The following is a 17,800-nucleotide window of genomic DNA, read 5'->3' as shown; positions in this document are numbered from 1 at the left end:
GGATGTGATTTCTCACTTTTTCTCTCTCTGTCTCTCTCTGACTTTCTGGTGAGCATACACTCCCTATAGCAAAATCCTCTCAAAAAACATCACTGAAAAATAAGAATACAGGATATTAATTTCTTACAAAGGAGTTTAGAACTTAACTTGTAAGTGTGGAGTAATGATGATGGAGCAAAAAAAATTCCATAGTAAGATTTAATTGAGGAAAGTCCTTCTTTTCCCTAGAAGGTGGGTGTGCTCACCTGAGGCAGAGAGAGGGCAAGAGGAGAAAGCAGTCTCCATGGAGAGTGATCATGCCGCGATCTCTTCTCCTCTATCTCTCCCTCCTTCGGGATTTTGGGCACACACATCTGCTCTCAGCTTGTTTCCCAAGTCTCTGAGTTGAGGACTTGAATCACATGATCAGCCAAGTGGGATTTGGCTGCCTTAGCCATCAGGCCATGGAGCCTGCTGAAAGCACTTTCTTGTAGCAGCACTGAAAGCCATAGGACACTGAGATTGTATTGCAGGAGACAAATTACCAAGCGGTACTTGGGATAATGGTTCAAAGGATGAGCATTATAGTCAAAGAAATCTGGAGACCATATGCATAGCTTCAGGCAAATGAATCTTAGTTTTCACATCTATACTCTATTCCAGGGATAGCAAACTTCTTCCATAAAGGCCTAGATAACAAGTATGCTATGGTCTAGATCCCACATGGCTGACCATGCAGGTTTAGTCCCAGCCCTGGCAGACTGAAAAACAGGCTAGGCACATGTGCTTGCAATCCAATATCTAGATACAAAGAAAAACTGGAGGAGAAGGGATTGCAGCATGGCCACACCTCATAGAGGAGGTTTTCTTCCCCATCTTTCTCTGTCTCTCTGGTGAACACATGCACCCTCTGGCAAATTGAAGGAGAAAAAAATAGTGAATGATTGAAAGCAACCAATCTACCAAAAGAGTAACAAGATGCTTGTATCATTTCTATAATTGTAAAATAAAGTTTTTAGAGATATTTACATCAATATGAACAAATCTCAAAGCAATGTTAGGCAATAAAAGCAAGCTCAAAATGACATGCATAATATAATATCATTAACACGATATTTTAACACTTAATATTAGGAGGGTCGGCAGGTGGTGTGGTGGTTGGGAAGCTGGATTCCGACAAGGCTGACTATGGTTCGACTCCCAGACCTGGTGACTTGCTTTCTCTCTGCCTCCTCCCCACATCTTTCTCTATGACTATAGCAAATTAAAATAATAACAAATAAAATATATAATTCTTTTAAAAGCTAAATATTAGGGACATACAAATATAAAACTAAAAAAAATGCATGAGAAGGTAAACAACAAATTCAGAGTAATATTTACATCTGGCTAGAGTGGGAAGAGAACGAGCTCTGAGAGAGTTATATGAGGAAATGTCGACTACATTTTGGAATATTTTATTTTCTTGAGAAATAAAAGGACCTGAAGGCAAGAAAGTAATAAATTAGCAAAGATAATAGGTGTTTCATTAAAAAAAAAAAAAAAAAAAAGGTGGCCGAAGGGTATGTGCACTCACCAGAAAGAGAAACAGAAAGAGAAAGCACCCTCTGTGGGGAATGATCATGCCACAATCCCTTTCCTCCATTTCCCTCCAAGATTTTGAGTACTCATGCACACACACACCTGGCATGTTTTTCAAGCTATGATCCAGAACAAGGACCACGCAGTTGGTCACTTGGAATCCAGCTACTTTCACAGACACAGCATGGGCTGGCCCAAGCCACTCAGATTTTCTAGAAAGTCTTTGTCCTGTCCAGCCTTGCTCCTAACATAAGAAAGAGAAGAGCAATGGAGTGACCCCAGAGGAAGGAGTAGTGAATTAGATTAAGTTTCAACCTTGTCTTCATTGAATGACGTGTGAGTAATTACAGCGCTCATTTATGCCACATCACTTAATTTCTAAAAGGAAAAATAATGATGAGGGTAACCGAAGAGAGTAAAATACTTGTGGACCGGGTATTTGAAGTCTACTGAGAACACTAGGCATGGACGTGAGGATTTACACTTGACATGGGTCATTTATTTTGAAGCTAAGGAAATATATGTATTAATAAAACAAACAAGTAAGCAGGTATTTTATAAATTCTCTAGGTTTACAGTATAAGTAGTTTGCTGTAGCAAACCAAAAAAAAAAAACCAGAAAATAAAATGTCAGTGTTCTAATCCTCTAATCCTCCTGTATGTCTTAAATTTCAAAGTTTGACCGTGGCTTTGATGTGCAGACTTCAAGCCTCAGGGCATGAAAGATAGAGTAGACCTCTAACTTCAGTTTTTAGTGGACCTGACTCTGGTGAAAAGGTTAGCAGGACTGTGTGGAAGGCTTACTGCTCTCTAGCCGCTCTTCTCTATTAGTTTGCATTTCCGTTTTCATGGCTGCATGTGGCTGACTCTGAGTTAGTAATCAGAGCTGGATTGAAACAAAGACCTCCTAATTGTTCAACTTCTTCGGGAATAAAGTCTTAGAGAGTTGTTTGTTTTGTTTAGTTTTTATAACACATAAATGAGTTCACTCTGAAGTATTACCTTTATGTAGAAAGACCAGAAAGAAGACAAAGAAGATAGAAACTTTTAAACTAGAAATTAAAACAAATCATTTACAAACACATGATCACAAAGACATGATACCGCCATCTGAAAGCCTTCCTGACTTTTTCATAAGTGTTACTTGTTTTTTTAGAAAATTCCAGGAAAAAAAAAAGTCAAAGCTCTAACAGGTAGCTTCAGTCCTTTATAGATCCCTTTAATTAAAACAAAAATAGGTTCAACCCTGAGAAGCCAAATGAAACGTATTTAGCTACAGATTGAGGCAGACTAGGTACTTGATACTTATTTTTTTAAAAAATATATCATGACTTTTCCAACCACCCAATATTTGTTCAATGAACCAAGTCAAATTTTGGTTTCTTATAAAATTGAAACTGAAATTTTAAGATGTAAAATTTAAGCAAAGGATATTGTTTTAATTTAGACTTTAGATGATACCCTAAAATCCTCTCCATTGTAAAATTTTTATCATGATTATTTCTTCAATAGTACAATAGTTGACTCTAAATCACATTACCTGAAATATTTCTTTTATTGAAATTCTTTTTGTTTGCTTGTTTTAATTTGCTATAGGGTGCTTGTGCTCTTTGGAGAGTGAACAAGTGAGAGGGAACGTGAGAAAGCACCCTCTGGTTGGATGACTACACTGCACTCCCTCTTCCTCCACTCTTCTCTCAGGATTTTGGGCATGCATGTACATGTGCTCAGCCTGTTTTCTAAGCTGTAGGGCTGGGACTTGAACCATACGGCTATGTGAGAGCCAACCACCTTAACCACCATGCCACCATCTGACCTTAAAATATTTTCTTTCTTTTTTTTGGAGAGGTTTTTTTCTTATTGGGCGCGTGCGCTCACCAGAAAGACAGAGAGAGAAAGAGAGATAGAAAGCGAGAAATCACCGCCCAGAGGGGATGGCCACCCCGCAAGCCCTTCTCTTCCATTCTCTTCTCGGGATCTTGGGCATGCACACACACATGCCCGGTGTGAGTTTAAGCCATCGGGTCCAGGACTTGAGCGGTGGTCAACTACATGGGAATCTAGTGACATAGTCATTATGTTAACTGCTGGTCCCTTAAAATATTTTCTTGAGGGACTGGCAGATTGCATAATGTTTACATTGCTGGACGCCCGTGCAATTAACTGGTATTCAAGTTCTGGACCCAGTGGTTTAAACTCACGCCGGGCACATGTGCATGCATGCCCATGATCCTGAGAGGAGAATGGAGAAGGGATTACAGCGTGACCATCCCCCTAAGGGATGATTTCTTGCTTTCTGTCTCTCTTTGTCTCTCCAGTGAGGCCATGTGCCTTAATAGCAAACATCTCTCTCTATAAAAAAAAAAAAAACAATAAAATTAATGTAAGTAATGTAAGTAAAATTTATCCAATAGCTTCTTCAGAAGGGTAGTAAAGGCCTATTACTTCACAAGAATTTTGCCAGAGGGTGATGTGGAAGAGCTACAGACATACATCAGTCATTGCTTCTTAAAAAATTAATATTTTTAAAGTTTTGTAATTAATTGACAACTCAAGCAAAATAGAAATAAATTTTTTAAACTTCTGTAGAAAGACTAGTTTGACAAATACCATTAACCATAGTTTTGCAGTGTTTGATGGTTTGCAATTTTATACTTAATGTAGGAAAATAAGTGTCAAATTCACATGAAGTAAATATTTATCACCAATAAGAGCCAAAATTTATTTTAACTACTACTTTGTTATTAATATCAATTTTTTCTGGCATGAGGAAAAGAAAAAGGAATTAGGAATCTGGAGATAAAAATCTCTGCCATGTAGTTCTTATGTTTCCCTGGATGAGTAATTTAGGGTCTCTCTGTTATTGTAGTTTATCTGTTAAATGGAGATATTAATATTTGCTCTTAATAAAATTTGGAATTGTTGTAAAAGGCAAGTGAAAAAAATGAATATAAAAACTGTTAAAATGTAAAAAAGCACCATGTAAAATATACTTGATTCATTACTGCTAAGGAGAACACTCGACTCAGTAGTTTAGCGTTCACAGAGAGTACCGTGCAGGGTTTTGCTGGGTGGGACCCGGGGTGCTTCCAAGTGTTGATAATGGCCCTTCTCTCTCTTCTCCCTTTTCCCCTTTTGTCCATTTGCTTTACTCTCTAGAACCTCTACCTGTAACCAGTGTTTCAATATATGACTATAAACCTTCTCCTGAAACAGGAGTCTTATTTGAAATTCATTATCCAGAAAAATATAATGTTTTCACAAGAGTAAACATAAGCTACTGGGAAGGAAAAGACTTCCGGACCTTGTTATACACAGGTAAGAGGAGAAGAGAAGGCTAAAATAAGTAAGGATTGACTGTTACTTTTTACATAACTTTTTCCAAATGGTCTTCTTTCAAACTTTAGAGAGGTTATATAATTCACTTATTTGACCTATAGATAAGCCATTAAAAATGGTTATTGGTTCAACCACAGTGGTTTGCAGTGGAGGGTATATGATATAATGGCTGAAGCCACATGGGAGTTCTGGGTTTGGGTCTCCAGCCCAACATAAACAAGCTGGGAGATTTGCTTGTGAATCTAGCTACCTGGGAGATTGGAGCAGGAGGATCAGTATATGTGTGATATATTGAAAAAACAAACAAAAAACAAAACAAAAAATCCTCTCTACCCACTGCATGTGCTGTCTCAAACAAAACAAAACACAAAGAACAAAGTTAATGATGATTCATCCTATTATGGGAAGCTTTACAATAGTTGGGTCTTTAGTTGAGAGTCACATGTCACGCATACAGTATGAGAAATACTCAAATTATTATCATTTGCATGTTATTCTTTCCAAAGGCAGCATGTCTGGCACAGGAAATAATTTAAATTTAAGTTTAGATTTCACCTATCTATTGCCTGCTGAGTGTGATAGAAAAGCACTTCTAGAACTGAGAAGCCAGAGAGGTGCCTTTCTACATTTCACCTGGAAATGTGCAAGATTACTTTCAAATGCAAAAGACAATACTTTTTAGTTTCTTTGTATATATTTACTTGCCTATATGATCAATGAAAGGATTGCATTAATATACAAAATTAATTAAACTGATTTACTGACTCGATGGGGACCTTGGAGGGAGGAGAAAAAAGAAAGAAAGCCTGGAAAATTAGTAGTTCATATTATTCAAGAGAACCAAGTTTATCTCTCTGGATAGAAGAGGTTAGGGCTAGAAGAACAGAGAGGGTATTCAGCTTCACTGGGAGTGGATTTGTATGGAGGAGCCTGAATACTCTCAGAGCAAAGCACTCCAACGGTTCTGGTAGGGGTTGGAGGAGATGAAAAGGTGTTATCAAAGCTGGCAGGTTGTAACTGGAAACATGTATTGCTGAGGTGGAGGATGGGTATGGAAGCACTTAGAGCACAGAATCCAGAAAAAAGATCACTTTAACTTGTGGCTTTTATAAACCCTTTCTTCCATGGCATGGGTTTTTAATGAGAAATTTTAAAATTATGCAATGAGTTTTATTGTTTTTAAATCTTAAAAAGAGAAAATCAAGTGGGGACCAGCAGGTGGCATGGTGGTTAAAGGTGCTAGACTCCCACATGGCCGACTACAGCTCAAGTCTCAGACCTAGAGACTTGCTTTCTCATTTTCTCTCTCTCTCTCTCCATTCTGTTTCTCTCTTGTCAAATTGAAATAAAGATAAATAAAATAATAATAATAAAGATTTTAAAAAATCAAGTGAACACAAACAAACAAATAGGATCCTTATGTGCCAGTTAAAAATTATTGAAAAACAATTACTGAAACTTTGTTGAGTTAAAAGTCATGAGATTAATTAATATGTTCCCTTTTTTTAAGTCAAGTAATTTTAATACTACTTTTAATATTTAATCAATAAATGGTACTTTTAGTTTATTCCCCTCCTGTCTTTTTACTTGGATTGGATTTGAGGATTTCTTACTATTTTCTTTCATATTTCCTATGTAGAATGCAAAAATTTTTATCATTTTGCCCTGGGGAGCAGGTGCTCTTTGCCAATTGGCATATGAAACAGTCTACTTCTAAAACAGCCTAGTTTTTATGTGAAAACATTTCTTGTAAAATTATTATTTATATCATAAAGTAGCAAGTTATTGCTGTTTTTTTAACTTTAAACTAATAGTATAAATCTATTATCTATAATTTCTGTGTATTATCTTCTCCATTTAATACCCTAAAAGTTCCCGTAATCAAAGTTTAACTCTAGCTGCATCTCATCCCTTTAGAAATTCTGACAGAAAAAGCTTTGCAAGATTGAATTTAAAGATCCAAAGTTTCATCTCTAGCCTTCTACTTATTCTTTATTACTGACCATGCCAGAAGTTAAAAAAAATATTTTATGGATATTTAATGATAATGGTTTGGAACTTTATAGAAGTGTGTGACATTTTAAAGACCATATTTTAAATGTAATTGATATTTCTTCTCACAGATTTCTTTAAGGGAAAAACAGTATTTAATCACTGGCTGCCAGGAATATGTTATAGTAATATCACCTTTCAGCTGGTGTCTGAGGCAACTTTTAATAAAAGCACCCTTGTGGAGTACAGTGGTGTCAGTCATGAACCCAAACAGCATAGAACTGGTAAGTCTTAGAGAGTCAAATTAAGAAAAATAATAATAAGTTGGCCCCTTATCTTTTATACTTGTAAGAAATATTCTGTTTCAGAGCTAAGAAAGAAGATAAGTATGCATTTTTAATCATCTAAAACAAATCTTATGTCAGTGTAAGAGGAATTGAGCAAAATATCCAGTGAGAAAAATCTAGAATATGCCAATGTAGTCATAGATTTATGAACTTTGAATAAAAAGGTAAAGTTATTATTAAGAAACTTAACTGAATCTGCTAGACATCAGTTATTCTATTACCTTTTGAATACCAATATAACTGGAAAACATAGGGTAGATATTCTAGTACAGATGATCAGAATAAGGGAATTTATTGTTCAAATGTATCTAAAACTTGCAATAGTTCATTTTAGTAGCATCACTAATATATGGTACCATTACAGAATGAAAATGGGAGAATGGGCAGGTGGATAGGTAGTTGAATATATGTGAGAATGAACTGGGTAAAATAAGTATCTACTTAGTACCCATCACCAAAATAAGCAACATTGTGTGTCCCAAATATGCTTGGGCACTCAGTTAGAATGCTGAGAAGGCCAGTCTTATGAGCACTGGGAACAGGTTATGGGAGATTTCCCTGAGAATCTTCTTGTTTGACTTTCATTCACTAGGCCAAGACAAGGAAGCTATTTTAACAAAATAACTAATTCTCCTTAACTCCTTCTAAACTTAATATATGAAATTAATTCCACTGATTTACTTGACTTGTGTCAATACTTAAGATTCTATTTGTATTTTTCATTATTTAATTCAAGTAAAGAAACATTAGTTGAGCACCCTCTTCCTAGAAGTTGTTCTAAGTACTGAGAAAGATGGAGACAAGAACTGGTGAGCCCTATACAAATCATAATGCAAGACAGAATGAGATAAATGTTATAAAAGAAGTACAAAGTTATTTAACACCACAAAGAAAGCAGAAACTAATGCTTATCAGAAGTTTATGGAAGAGGCGATATTTGAGATGCAATTTAAAGGATAGGTAGAAACTGTTTCAGGAAGAGATCATAGTGTGTCTTCATAATTTTCTCCTCCAGAAAAGTACACTTCCATAATTCGTTTTGTGCTCCTGTGCTTCATTCTTAGAGTGATGAGGAGTGAAACCGTATTTTACAACATGTGTTAACATCTCTAGGCAATTCATGTGCAACTTTCCTAGGTGAACTTATGTCAGAGTATTTTTATCTTGATAGCTATAAGTACACTATCATTTCTTGTTGTTTCTGGGGGGTTGGTAACAAGGATTCAGAGATAGAGATAGTTATTTGCGAAGTGAGAATGGGATAAATGAGACTATGTATGTAAACATGTTTTGAAATTGCTTAAATTACCACTTTGAGAAGTATAATATCACAGGTTAATATATTTGAAGTGCGACTGGTGATATTCTCATGTCATCCACAAAATACTAAAAGTATACGTATTTAAAACCATAATTGTTCTTGATGTAAACTTCTCTGTAAGAAGTAAAATTAAATTCTACTGTAAATCCGTTTGTGTATTTGACTCATTCATAGATTGTTCACTATAATTGAATTAAAAATTACTTGAAAATAAAAATTCTTTCTCTTACAGCCCCTTATCCACCTCGAAATATTTCTGTTCGTATAGTAAACTTGAACAAAAACAACTGGGAAGAACAGAGTGGCAGTTTTCCAGAAGAACCTTTCATGAGATCACAAGATACAACAGGAAAAGACAAACTCTTCCATTTTACAGATGAAACTCCTGAACTTCCCTCTGGCAACACTTCTTCTGGTTGGCCCGATTTTAATAGCAGTGACTTTGAGACTACATCTCAGCCATATTGGTGGGACAGTGCATCTGCAACTCCTGAAAGTGAAGATGAATTTGTCAGTGTACTTCCCATGGAATACGAAAATAACAATACACTCAGTGAGACTGAGAAGTCAACGTCAGGCTCATTCTCTTTTTTCCCTGTGCAAATGATATTGAGCTGGTTACCACCCAAACCACCCACTGCCTTTGATGGGTTCCATATTCATATAGAAAGAGAAGGTAAAGCAGTAGGGAATCAGAATAAATATACAAGAGAAAGGAAATTGGAGTGTTCTTGAGTTTAGAAAGACTGGTGGTAGACAGTTCAAAGAATAATTGTAAAGAAAGTGAGAAATTTAATAAAGTACCCAATATGAACTGAGAACAGAAAACCAAAATGAATAGGTTGGATCAGAATCAGAAGGTTCAGGTGATTCACAAGTTGCAACTACTGACAACTATATATGTTTCACTGCCCATTATTTCACATACTCCAAGCTTTAAGTGAAATCTTATATTTGGAAATACTTTGATCAAAAATCTAACCATCACAGAATACTACAGAATATCCTAGAGACATTTGCTCATTTTTATATGCAAATTTATGAAACATGCAACTACCACAACAAAAATTCTGACAAAATCACTACTTCTCTAAGAGTATGAGGACTATGTCTTGCGTACTTAGCTATTCTTATTCCCTTTAGGGTGCATCTCTCTGGAACTAGCAATCAAATTTTCCTTAAAAGGAACTGATATTCAAAAAGTCAATACATAGCAACTGATATCTCATTATAGCTAGTTCATTATGTCTTTCATTCACTTATCCAGCATCTGAGATTTGTTCTTTATATTTTATCCCACTAATGGATGAAAATAGAGACATGGCATTCAGCAAACCTGGATCATGAATCATATCTCAATTGTTGGTAGAGTTTTATAATTATTTGTTGTTTGTTTTCACAATAACTTCCTTCATTTTATATTTTCCATTCTAGTAGTTTAGATGACAAAGGTTATCAAGTTGTCAAATTTGAAGTTACAATATAATAATAGTCTTATTTTCATGGTAGGACATTAGATTTATGTAATCTCTTCGAAAGTGCATGGAAAACACATTGTGAAAAAATTATACACTTTTTGCAACATATTAAACTCATACTTTAATTCCATTTTTCACAAGTTTTTTGAAGTTTCTTCACATATACACTATTGTATACTTCTACTTTATTTAATAGGATGATATATAAAATTTGTAGATTCTTCTATACTAAATGATAGAGCAGTTAGCCATATCAAATATATAAAATTGAAATCTTTTGTTATTTCCAGTTGTTTGAGTAAAAAAAAAATATTTGCCTAGAATTGGTTATAGTAAAAAAATTTAAAAAACCTTCAATCTGCCTTTTATTTTTTTGTTCTCATTATATTCTATGGAAAATAGGATTTTATAACTCAGGGCTTTTTATTTTTAACTTCCATTTTCATTAAAGTTTTATCATGGTTTTTTCTGACTTCAGTTTGTCTTTTGAAGGCTACTCAATTTCATGATAATAAAGTCATAATAATGACTTCAAATGAAGTAATAAGTAACAGGAGATGAACTCCAAGGCAATGTAAAATAATTCTTACTTTTAAAGGTTCTGGAAGCAAACAGATGAAGGAAAAATATTATAAGTATTAGAAAATACATCCAGGAGAATTATTTCTAACTAGAAAGAATTCAATGATATTTTTAAGCATTTATAGATATTTAGTGCTACCACAAAAAAATTATAAAATAATTTGGTGCTGGTTATTTTTTATCTCTTATATCCAGAATAAAAAGTCAATGATTGGTATCTTTTCCTACCATCCTGCTTCTATTTTATGTATGTAATTGTGTTGAGTGTTATATAAGGATATACAGTAGACACCCGTTCCTAGTTTTATTCATTCAAACACCACATTTCAGTTTTGTTATTTCAAAGTATTGTGGAAAAATTGAAATCTTATTTATCTTTCTTTTATAATATCTCTAGTATAGTTTAACTTGCTAAAAGAGGTAATATAAATGATACTTTTAAAAAAAAAACAAATTAATTGACATGTCTATGCCCAAGGTTCTTCCAGGTTTAAATTCATATATATTCTCCTTTCTGTATGATTTAGAGAACTTTACTGAATATTTGACAGTGGATGAAGAAGCGCATGAATTTGTTGCAGAACTGAAGGAGCCTGGGAAATATAAGTTATCTGTGACCACCTTTAGTTCCTCGGGATCATGTGAAACTCGAAACAGTCAGTCAGCAAAATCACTCAGCTTTTATATCAGTAAGTAGCAAAGAGATTATTTTGCACATGTAGGGAAGCTAGAACAATGAAACCAGGGAGATGAATGATATTCTGATGTCAGTTATTTACAAACCTTAGGAATCCTGAGAGAGTTCTTCAGATCAGAAGAGACCAGGATTCATGAGCTTTTGAGAGGTTTTGGGTATAGGGCGCATGTGCTCGCCAGAAAGTGACAGAGAGACAGAAAGCAAGAAATCACCCCTCAGGGCGGATGACCACATCAGAATCCCTTCTACTCCATTCTCCTCTCGGGATCCTGGGCACACACGCACACGAGCCTGGCGTAAGTTTAAGCCACCAGGTCCAGGACTCGAACCATAGTCTACTGCTTGGGAGTCCAGACACCTAGTAGTTACGCCAACTGCTGGTCCCAAGGATTCATGAGCTTTTGATAGCACAGGAAATATATGTATGTTTAATAGTAGGAGCCTACCCAGAGATTAAAGTTGAGGACTTTTATATTTATTGTGATAATTGGCATTTATTAAACTAACCTCCTGTACTAGACACACAGTTTGGGAAATGAGAATGTTTGATGCTGTATTGGTAACGAATAAAGGATTGTGAGAAAAATCTCACTAGAGTATTGATCTAGTAACACTCAAAAGAAAAGCAAAGATTCAAGTGCTGTTATAGCTGGGTGGAGTCCATGAAGTTGACGGAGGAACACATCGTTAGAGCATCCTAACAGATTCCCTGCCAAGTCTTACGGAGGCTTCTACTGGTTTCACAAAGGGCAGTTTCATAATAGCAAGTGAAAGATAGCCTCCAAAGGCTGCACAAATAGTGCATGTCTCTGTAATGTGTTTAGCTAAATAGTCTGTGTTTACTGGAAGTTCAGAGGCCAAAAAGCAGTCACAGAGCTTATCAAGAGCTAAATATGCGTCTGATTAGCAGAAAGAAAAAACTAAAAACACACAGAAGACAATGAATAGAAAGACATTGTTCTCAGAAAGAAAGGACTGCCATTTACTCTGTTGCCTTCTCCAAAGGTAAAATACCACCTTTCATCAATTAACCCTCAAAAAGGCAGGGGTGTAAGGGGAATGAGGACAAAAGGAAGAGATCAGTTTATTGAGCAACTTAAAAATGTTGCACATGTCCCTTACAACAAAACAGGAAACCAAAAATGTTAGCACGGCCTAAAGGCCTGGAAGATCCATCCGCTGTACAGAAATGATATTCATAATTACTTCATGTGTCTTTCAAGTGTGAAAGATGTTTGAGCTAGAGCCTATGAGCATGACATCAAAGCTGAGGATTCAGTCTTCCTTTGAGGCTGAAGGGCTTCACTGACAGGGAGATTTGCTTGCCCTCAGGTACAGATCCACTGTGAGTGTACACAGCTTCATGTATACTCTGCTGATTGGTCTGACCCTGCTGACTTTTCCCCTCTCTGCATTTCTCATTTGTTTCCTAAGGAACAGCACAAAATCCAGAGCTTATTAGGGTGTGGTATTTTTGTAGATTTATTTTCTTCATGTATATCTTTCTTCTCAAATCAAATTATAAAATTCTGAGTTGGGATTATACTATTTGAGTATTTATTCATCCTTTTACATATTTCACAAGTATTTATTGACTGCTTTTCTCTGTCACTTTATTCTTTCAGAGTATCCAAATGACTAGTGTGATTCAGAATATGTTAGAATTTTTCAAAATGTGATCATTTCAAAGAGCTGCATTGTAATATTCATCTACATAAATATAGATCTCTAAAAATTTTGTCTTTCCTTTGCTCATAAAAGAATGATGTTTTTAAGTAGTTAGGATAGCTTTTTACCTGTTACTCAGGTATTCTGTGTATACCTCCTTGGTTTAAAGAAAGGACAGTTCAGCTAATTAGGGTGGCTTAATTTCTCTAAATATAGTATATCACACACCAGCTAAATGATAAGAACCTATTCTCCTGATTAAGCTGTTTGAGATGCTGGTGATGAACCAATATAGTAAGATCTGTGTTAATATTGTTGCATTATAATTTATATTCATGTAGTGTTGAAGGCCTTCCCAGAGATGAGAATGAAGGTAGAAATTTACAGTAGCCCTACAACAGCCTTATGAAAAGAATATTTTTATTATCCTCATTTTTTCACTTGGAACATACCAAGTCATGAAATATTCAGTGACTTTCCCAATTGTCAGAACAAAGATTAGAGCCCAGGAATATTCGACACCAAAATGTATTTCCACATAGCCTGCAATGGCCTAGTACCTTGAGTTGGTTATAAGTTCAGTCCAAGTGCAAAACTATCAAATAAGTGAATTTATTTTATTTCACTCCACTTTCTCTCTGCCCTACTATACCTGTAGCTTTCATGGCGTAACAATACTGCCCATTTACACAGTTCTCTAACACATGTTACCTCATTGACTCTAATGACAACCTTGAGAAGTAGATTGGTCAGATGGCATCCTGTGTTTGCACTGACTCGGGAGACAACAAGGGCATGGATTGAGTCCCAAGGCCTTCTAGCTCTGGGATATTATTCACGCCATTCATGTCTCTGAGTGTAAGTTTCCTTATCACTAAAGTAAGTCACTGGATCTCTAAGTTCTTTTCGATTCCAGCATTCCATGATTTGTCCATGTAACAGATGCAATGACTGGAATTCAGAGAAGCTAAATCATTTGTCCAAGGTTGTGCCATTAATAATGAGCAAAACTGAGTCTCGAGCCAATTTTCCTATCTCCAAACCAATGCTTTTCAGTATTTCGTAGTGCTCCAGGAAATCTCATATGGGGTCACTAGTATAGATTTTAGAATTGGACTTCCTGGGTATGAATCCTAGCTCAGCTTAACCTCTCTCTGCCTCGGTTTTCTCATTTGAAAAGTGACATCGAATCATAGGACTCAAAGGCTTGTTATAAGAATTAAAGGATTAAAATACATAAACACAGGGCCAGCCCAATGACCTGGTGGCTAAGGAAATGGATCTCACATGGCTCATCTCAGTTCAAATATAACCCCAGTGGCTTGAAAAATATGCCAAGCATGTGTGTGTGTGCCCCAGGTCCTGACAAGATGGAGAAATGGAGGAGAAGCAATTGCAGCATAACCACACTGCGCTTGGGGGTGTGCAGTACTTTCTCCTTGTCCATGTCTGTCTAGTCTCTCTCTTCAAAGCACACGAACCTTCTGCAATTGAAAAAAAAACAATGTAAATTGGGGCCAGCAGTTGGCGAAATGGCTATGTCACTGGACTCCCATGTAGTCAACCATGGTTGGAGTCCTGGACCCAGTAGCTTAAACTCACACTGGGCACTTGTGCATGCATGACCAGGATCCTGAGAGGAGAAAGGAGGAGAAGGGATTGCGGTATGGCCATCCCCTCTAGGGGTGATTTCTCGCTTTCTATCTCTCTGTCTCTCTGGTGAGCGCACATGCCACATAGCGAAAGTCTCTTCAAAAAAAAAAAGAAAAGAAAAAAGAAAGAAAGAGAAAGAAAGAAAAAGAAATACATAAATGTATACAAACTTAATACAGAGCCTAGTACATAACAGATGTTATATCCTTTCCATCATTATTATTTATTATTATGATTTCCCTTGCACCATTTATATTGAGCCTGAATCTGCCCTTCCCAGTGAAGCAACATGCTCCTCTTCCTCTCCTGAGTTCCCGCTTCAGTATACTGCATTCAGTTAAGGAACGGAGAGTTGTATCCTAAACACATTTTAAAAGTTGTACATTTGCATTTTAATAAGGAATTTAAGTATATATAACCACCTTAAAGTTTCTTGAGTCCTTAACATCAGACCCTCTGCTCAGAACCACTTTAGAAACCTGAGACTAGAACTAACGGTGGCCACTTCTTTGGAGATATTTGGAAAAGGAATTTACTGTGTCTCTCAGACGATCATTCAGGTGTTAGCTAGTTTCTTTAATTGAGCCTGCCTGTTGCTGTTTTCTCATATCATCACAACCTGCCTCTTTGTCCCTACTGTGGTCAAATTTAAATTTTTTTCACAGGATTGTAGCAGACGTTAATTCGAATCTCAAATTATTTCCAGAGATACCAAAGATTCTAACAGAAAAGGAATTATAAACACTGATGAGATGCCAAACCCACTCTTTGGGAAAAGAGAAGTAAATTTTTTTCTGGTGAAAAATTTATCAGAATACTCTCAGATGTACGTTAGAATTGGAGTGGACCTTCTGGCTCTCAATAGAACTATTGTTGCAAAAGTGGCTGTTGTTTAGATCAAGATTGAGGTCATGGAGTTGAGGACAGTTGCTAGGCAGAGGATCTACCATGTTGCCTATCTAGCATCAAATCTTGTTTGAATATCTTTGAAAGGACAAAAGAAAACAATGTTAATTTTTAAACTAGCATCTTTTATGTCAGCCTGTTCAGTGTGCAACCTCCCTTGTGTTCTGATTTGAAATATTCAGGTCCTTCAGGAGAGTGGATTGAGGAATTGACAGAGAAGCCTCAGCATGTGAGCGTCCATGTCTTAAGCTCAACTTCTGCCTTGATGTCCTGGACCTCTTCCCAAGAGAACTACAACAGCACCATTGTATCTGTGGTGTCCTTGACCTGTCAGAAGCAAAAGGAGAGCCAGAGGCTTGAAAAGCAGTACTGTACTCAGGTAAAGGAAAGGACGCTGGATGGGCACTTGCCCTACTGAAGCATGAACAATCTAAGGAGGTGGCTATGACAAGGCGTGCTGAGGCCTCCCCAGACAGCAGTGTCATAGCAGTGTTGCCATGAGCCAGGAGAGGGGCTGGGAAATGGGTGGAATGGCTCTTTAGTGACTTGGCCATCTTCCTTTCCCTTCACAGGAGGGCCAAGCTCCTTTCATGCTTTTTTTTTTTATTTAATTTATATGTATTCATTCATTTATTTTAATTTGACCAGAGAGAGACACAGGGACTGGGGAGTTATAGAGCCAGTCACCAGGTCTGGGACTTGAACCATGGTTAGTCATGTGGGAATGTCCATCACCTTAACCACCATGCCACCTGCTGCTCTCCATTCTTTATTAAAGAGAATTTGCTTGGCACCTGTGACATGCCAATTACTAGGATAGAAGTGGGAGGTCTGGATAATTTTTAAACATCCTATTCTTCCACAACTAATAATCTAGTGAGAACAATGGATACGTGGACTTAAAATTACTATACTATGTAGAATAAGGCCTAGGCTACAAATAAATGATTGAGAGGTGATATTAGTTTACTGGAAGAGTCTGGACATGAGTTATATGGGTTGAGGAGAGGCTGATTTGGAAACTGGTCAAAAAACTTTCCCAAGCAGAGGATTTAGGGGGGTTTTGTTTTACTTTTTCTCATTATTTTAATTTTTATTTTGACTATAAAAGTAATATGTGCTCTCTGGAAAAGTAATTCAAAAATTATGAGTATACAAAGTAAGAAAATAAACCCCCCTCTCACCAACCATAACTGGGAAGTGTTTTGAAAAATAGGAGACAATGTGCAAATGAGTAGTAGTTCTATGAGTGGCCAGCAGAATGAACACACACGCCCAATCACCAATCTTGAAACTGTGAGTGGACCTTGTTCTCAGATGCCCTGTGTATTTATGGGAATCCTAGAGTCCAGTTATATTTTCCTTTTTTAAAATCAGATTAAATTTGGTGATTCTTGGTGTCTAACTAATGCAATATTTTCATACATAAAGGTAAAAAGAATAAAAAAATCAATTCATGAGCAGTACACTGTAACATGTAATACTCAAAAAGATGTTTGTTACATGAAAGCCATTTGGGATGTTTCCATTTCTCCCAGGAAAAGTAAGCATTTAGTGAAATTCAAACATTGAGAACTTTCAGCTTCATAAGATTAATTTAGGAATCATGGCTTTTTGAGTACGAGAAGCCATAAAGTGCTGAGCCATTAGTTGAGGATCAGGTGACCTCTTGACTTTGAAATAGTATAGTAGTCCCCTTTTATCTGTGGGGGGTACATCCCAAGATTCTCATGGATGCCCGAAGTCACAGTACCAATCCTTTTTATATATATTTTTTTTCCCGTATACTACATACTTCTTACATACCTATGATAAAGTTTGATTTCTAAATTAGGCACAGTAAGAGATGAACAGCAATAATAATGAAATAGATCATAACATAATAAACTCTAAAAGGTTATATGAGTGTGATCTCTCTGTGTCTCAAAATATCTTACTGTGCTATACTCACCCTTCTTACGATGACCTGAGACGATAAAATGCCTACATGATGAGACGGAGGGAGGCAACTGACCTAGGCATTGTGAGGTAGTGCTGGCCTGCTATTGACCTTCTGACAATAGGTCAGAAGGGGGATCATCTTCTTCCAGCAACCCTGGGTCACTGAGCCATGATGAGCCATGATGATTTTCTTGGCCACAGTTGACTTTGGATAATGGAAGCCACAGAAAGGGAGGGTGTGAATAAGGGGAGACTACAGTCAATATGCTAACTCAATGAACAGGTAATCACAGCTCATAGTACAGCTTGCTAGCTT

At 36.5% G+C, this 17,800-nt stretch overlaps 1 protein-coding gene across 1 annotated transcript in view; it reads left to right on the top strand.

Moving 5' to 3' along the window:
* The window catches only part of LOC102487445 (receptor-type tyrosine-protein phosphatase O), a 244,765-nt gene that overhangs the window by 157,372 nt on the left and 69,593 nt on the right, over nucleotides 1-17,800 (top strand). The window contains exons 3-7 of the mRNA XM_006169943.3: nucleotides 4,720-4,878; nucleotides 7,023-7,175; nucleotides 8,792-9,235; nucleotides 11,147-11,308; nucleotides 15,726-15,922. Of these exons, the coding sequence (XP_006170005.1) occupies nucleotides 4,720-4,878; nucleotides 7,023-7,175; nucleotides 8,792-9,235; nucleotides 11,147-11,308; nucleotides 15,726-15,922 (1,115 nt within the window). The remainder of the gene's footprint in view (nucleotides 1-4,719; nucleotides 4,879-7,022; nucleotides 7,176-8,791; nucleotides 9,236-11,146; nucleotides 11,309-15,725; nucleotides 15,923-17,800) is intronic.

This window comes from Tupaia chinensis, unplaced genomic scaffold (genome assembly GCF_000334495.1).
Source record: "Tupaia chinensis unplaced genomic scaffold, TupChi_1.0 Scaffold147869_1, whole genome shotgun sequence".
Lineage (NCBI taxonomy): Eukaryota > Metazoa > Chordata > Mammalia > Scandentia > Tupaiidae > Tupaia > Tupaia belangeri.
This window is presented reverse-complemented; position numbering and strand designations above follow the sequence as displayed.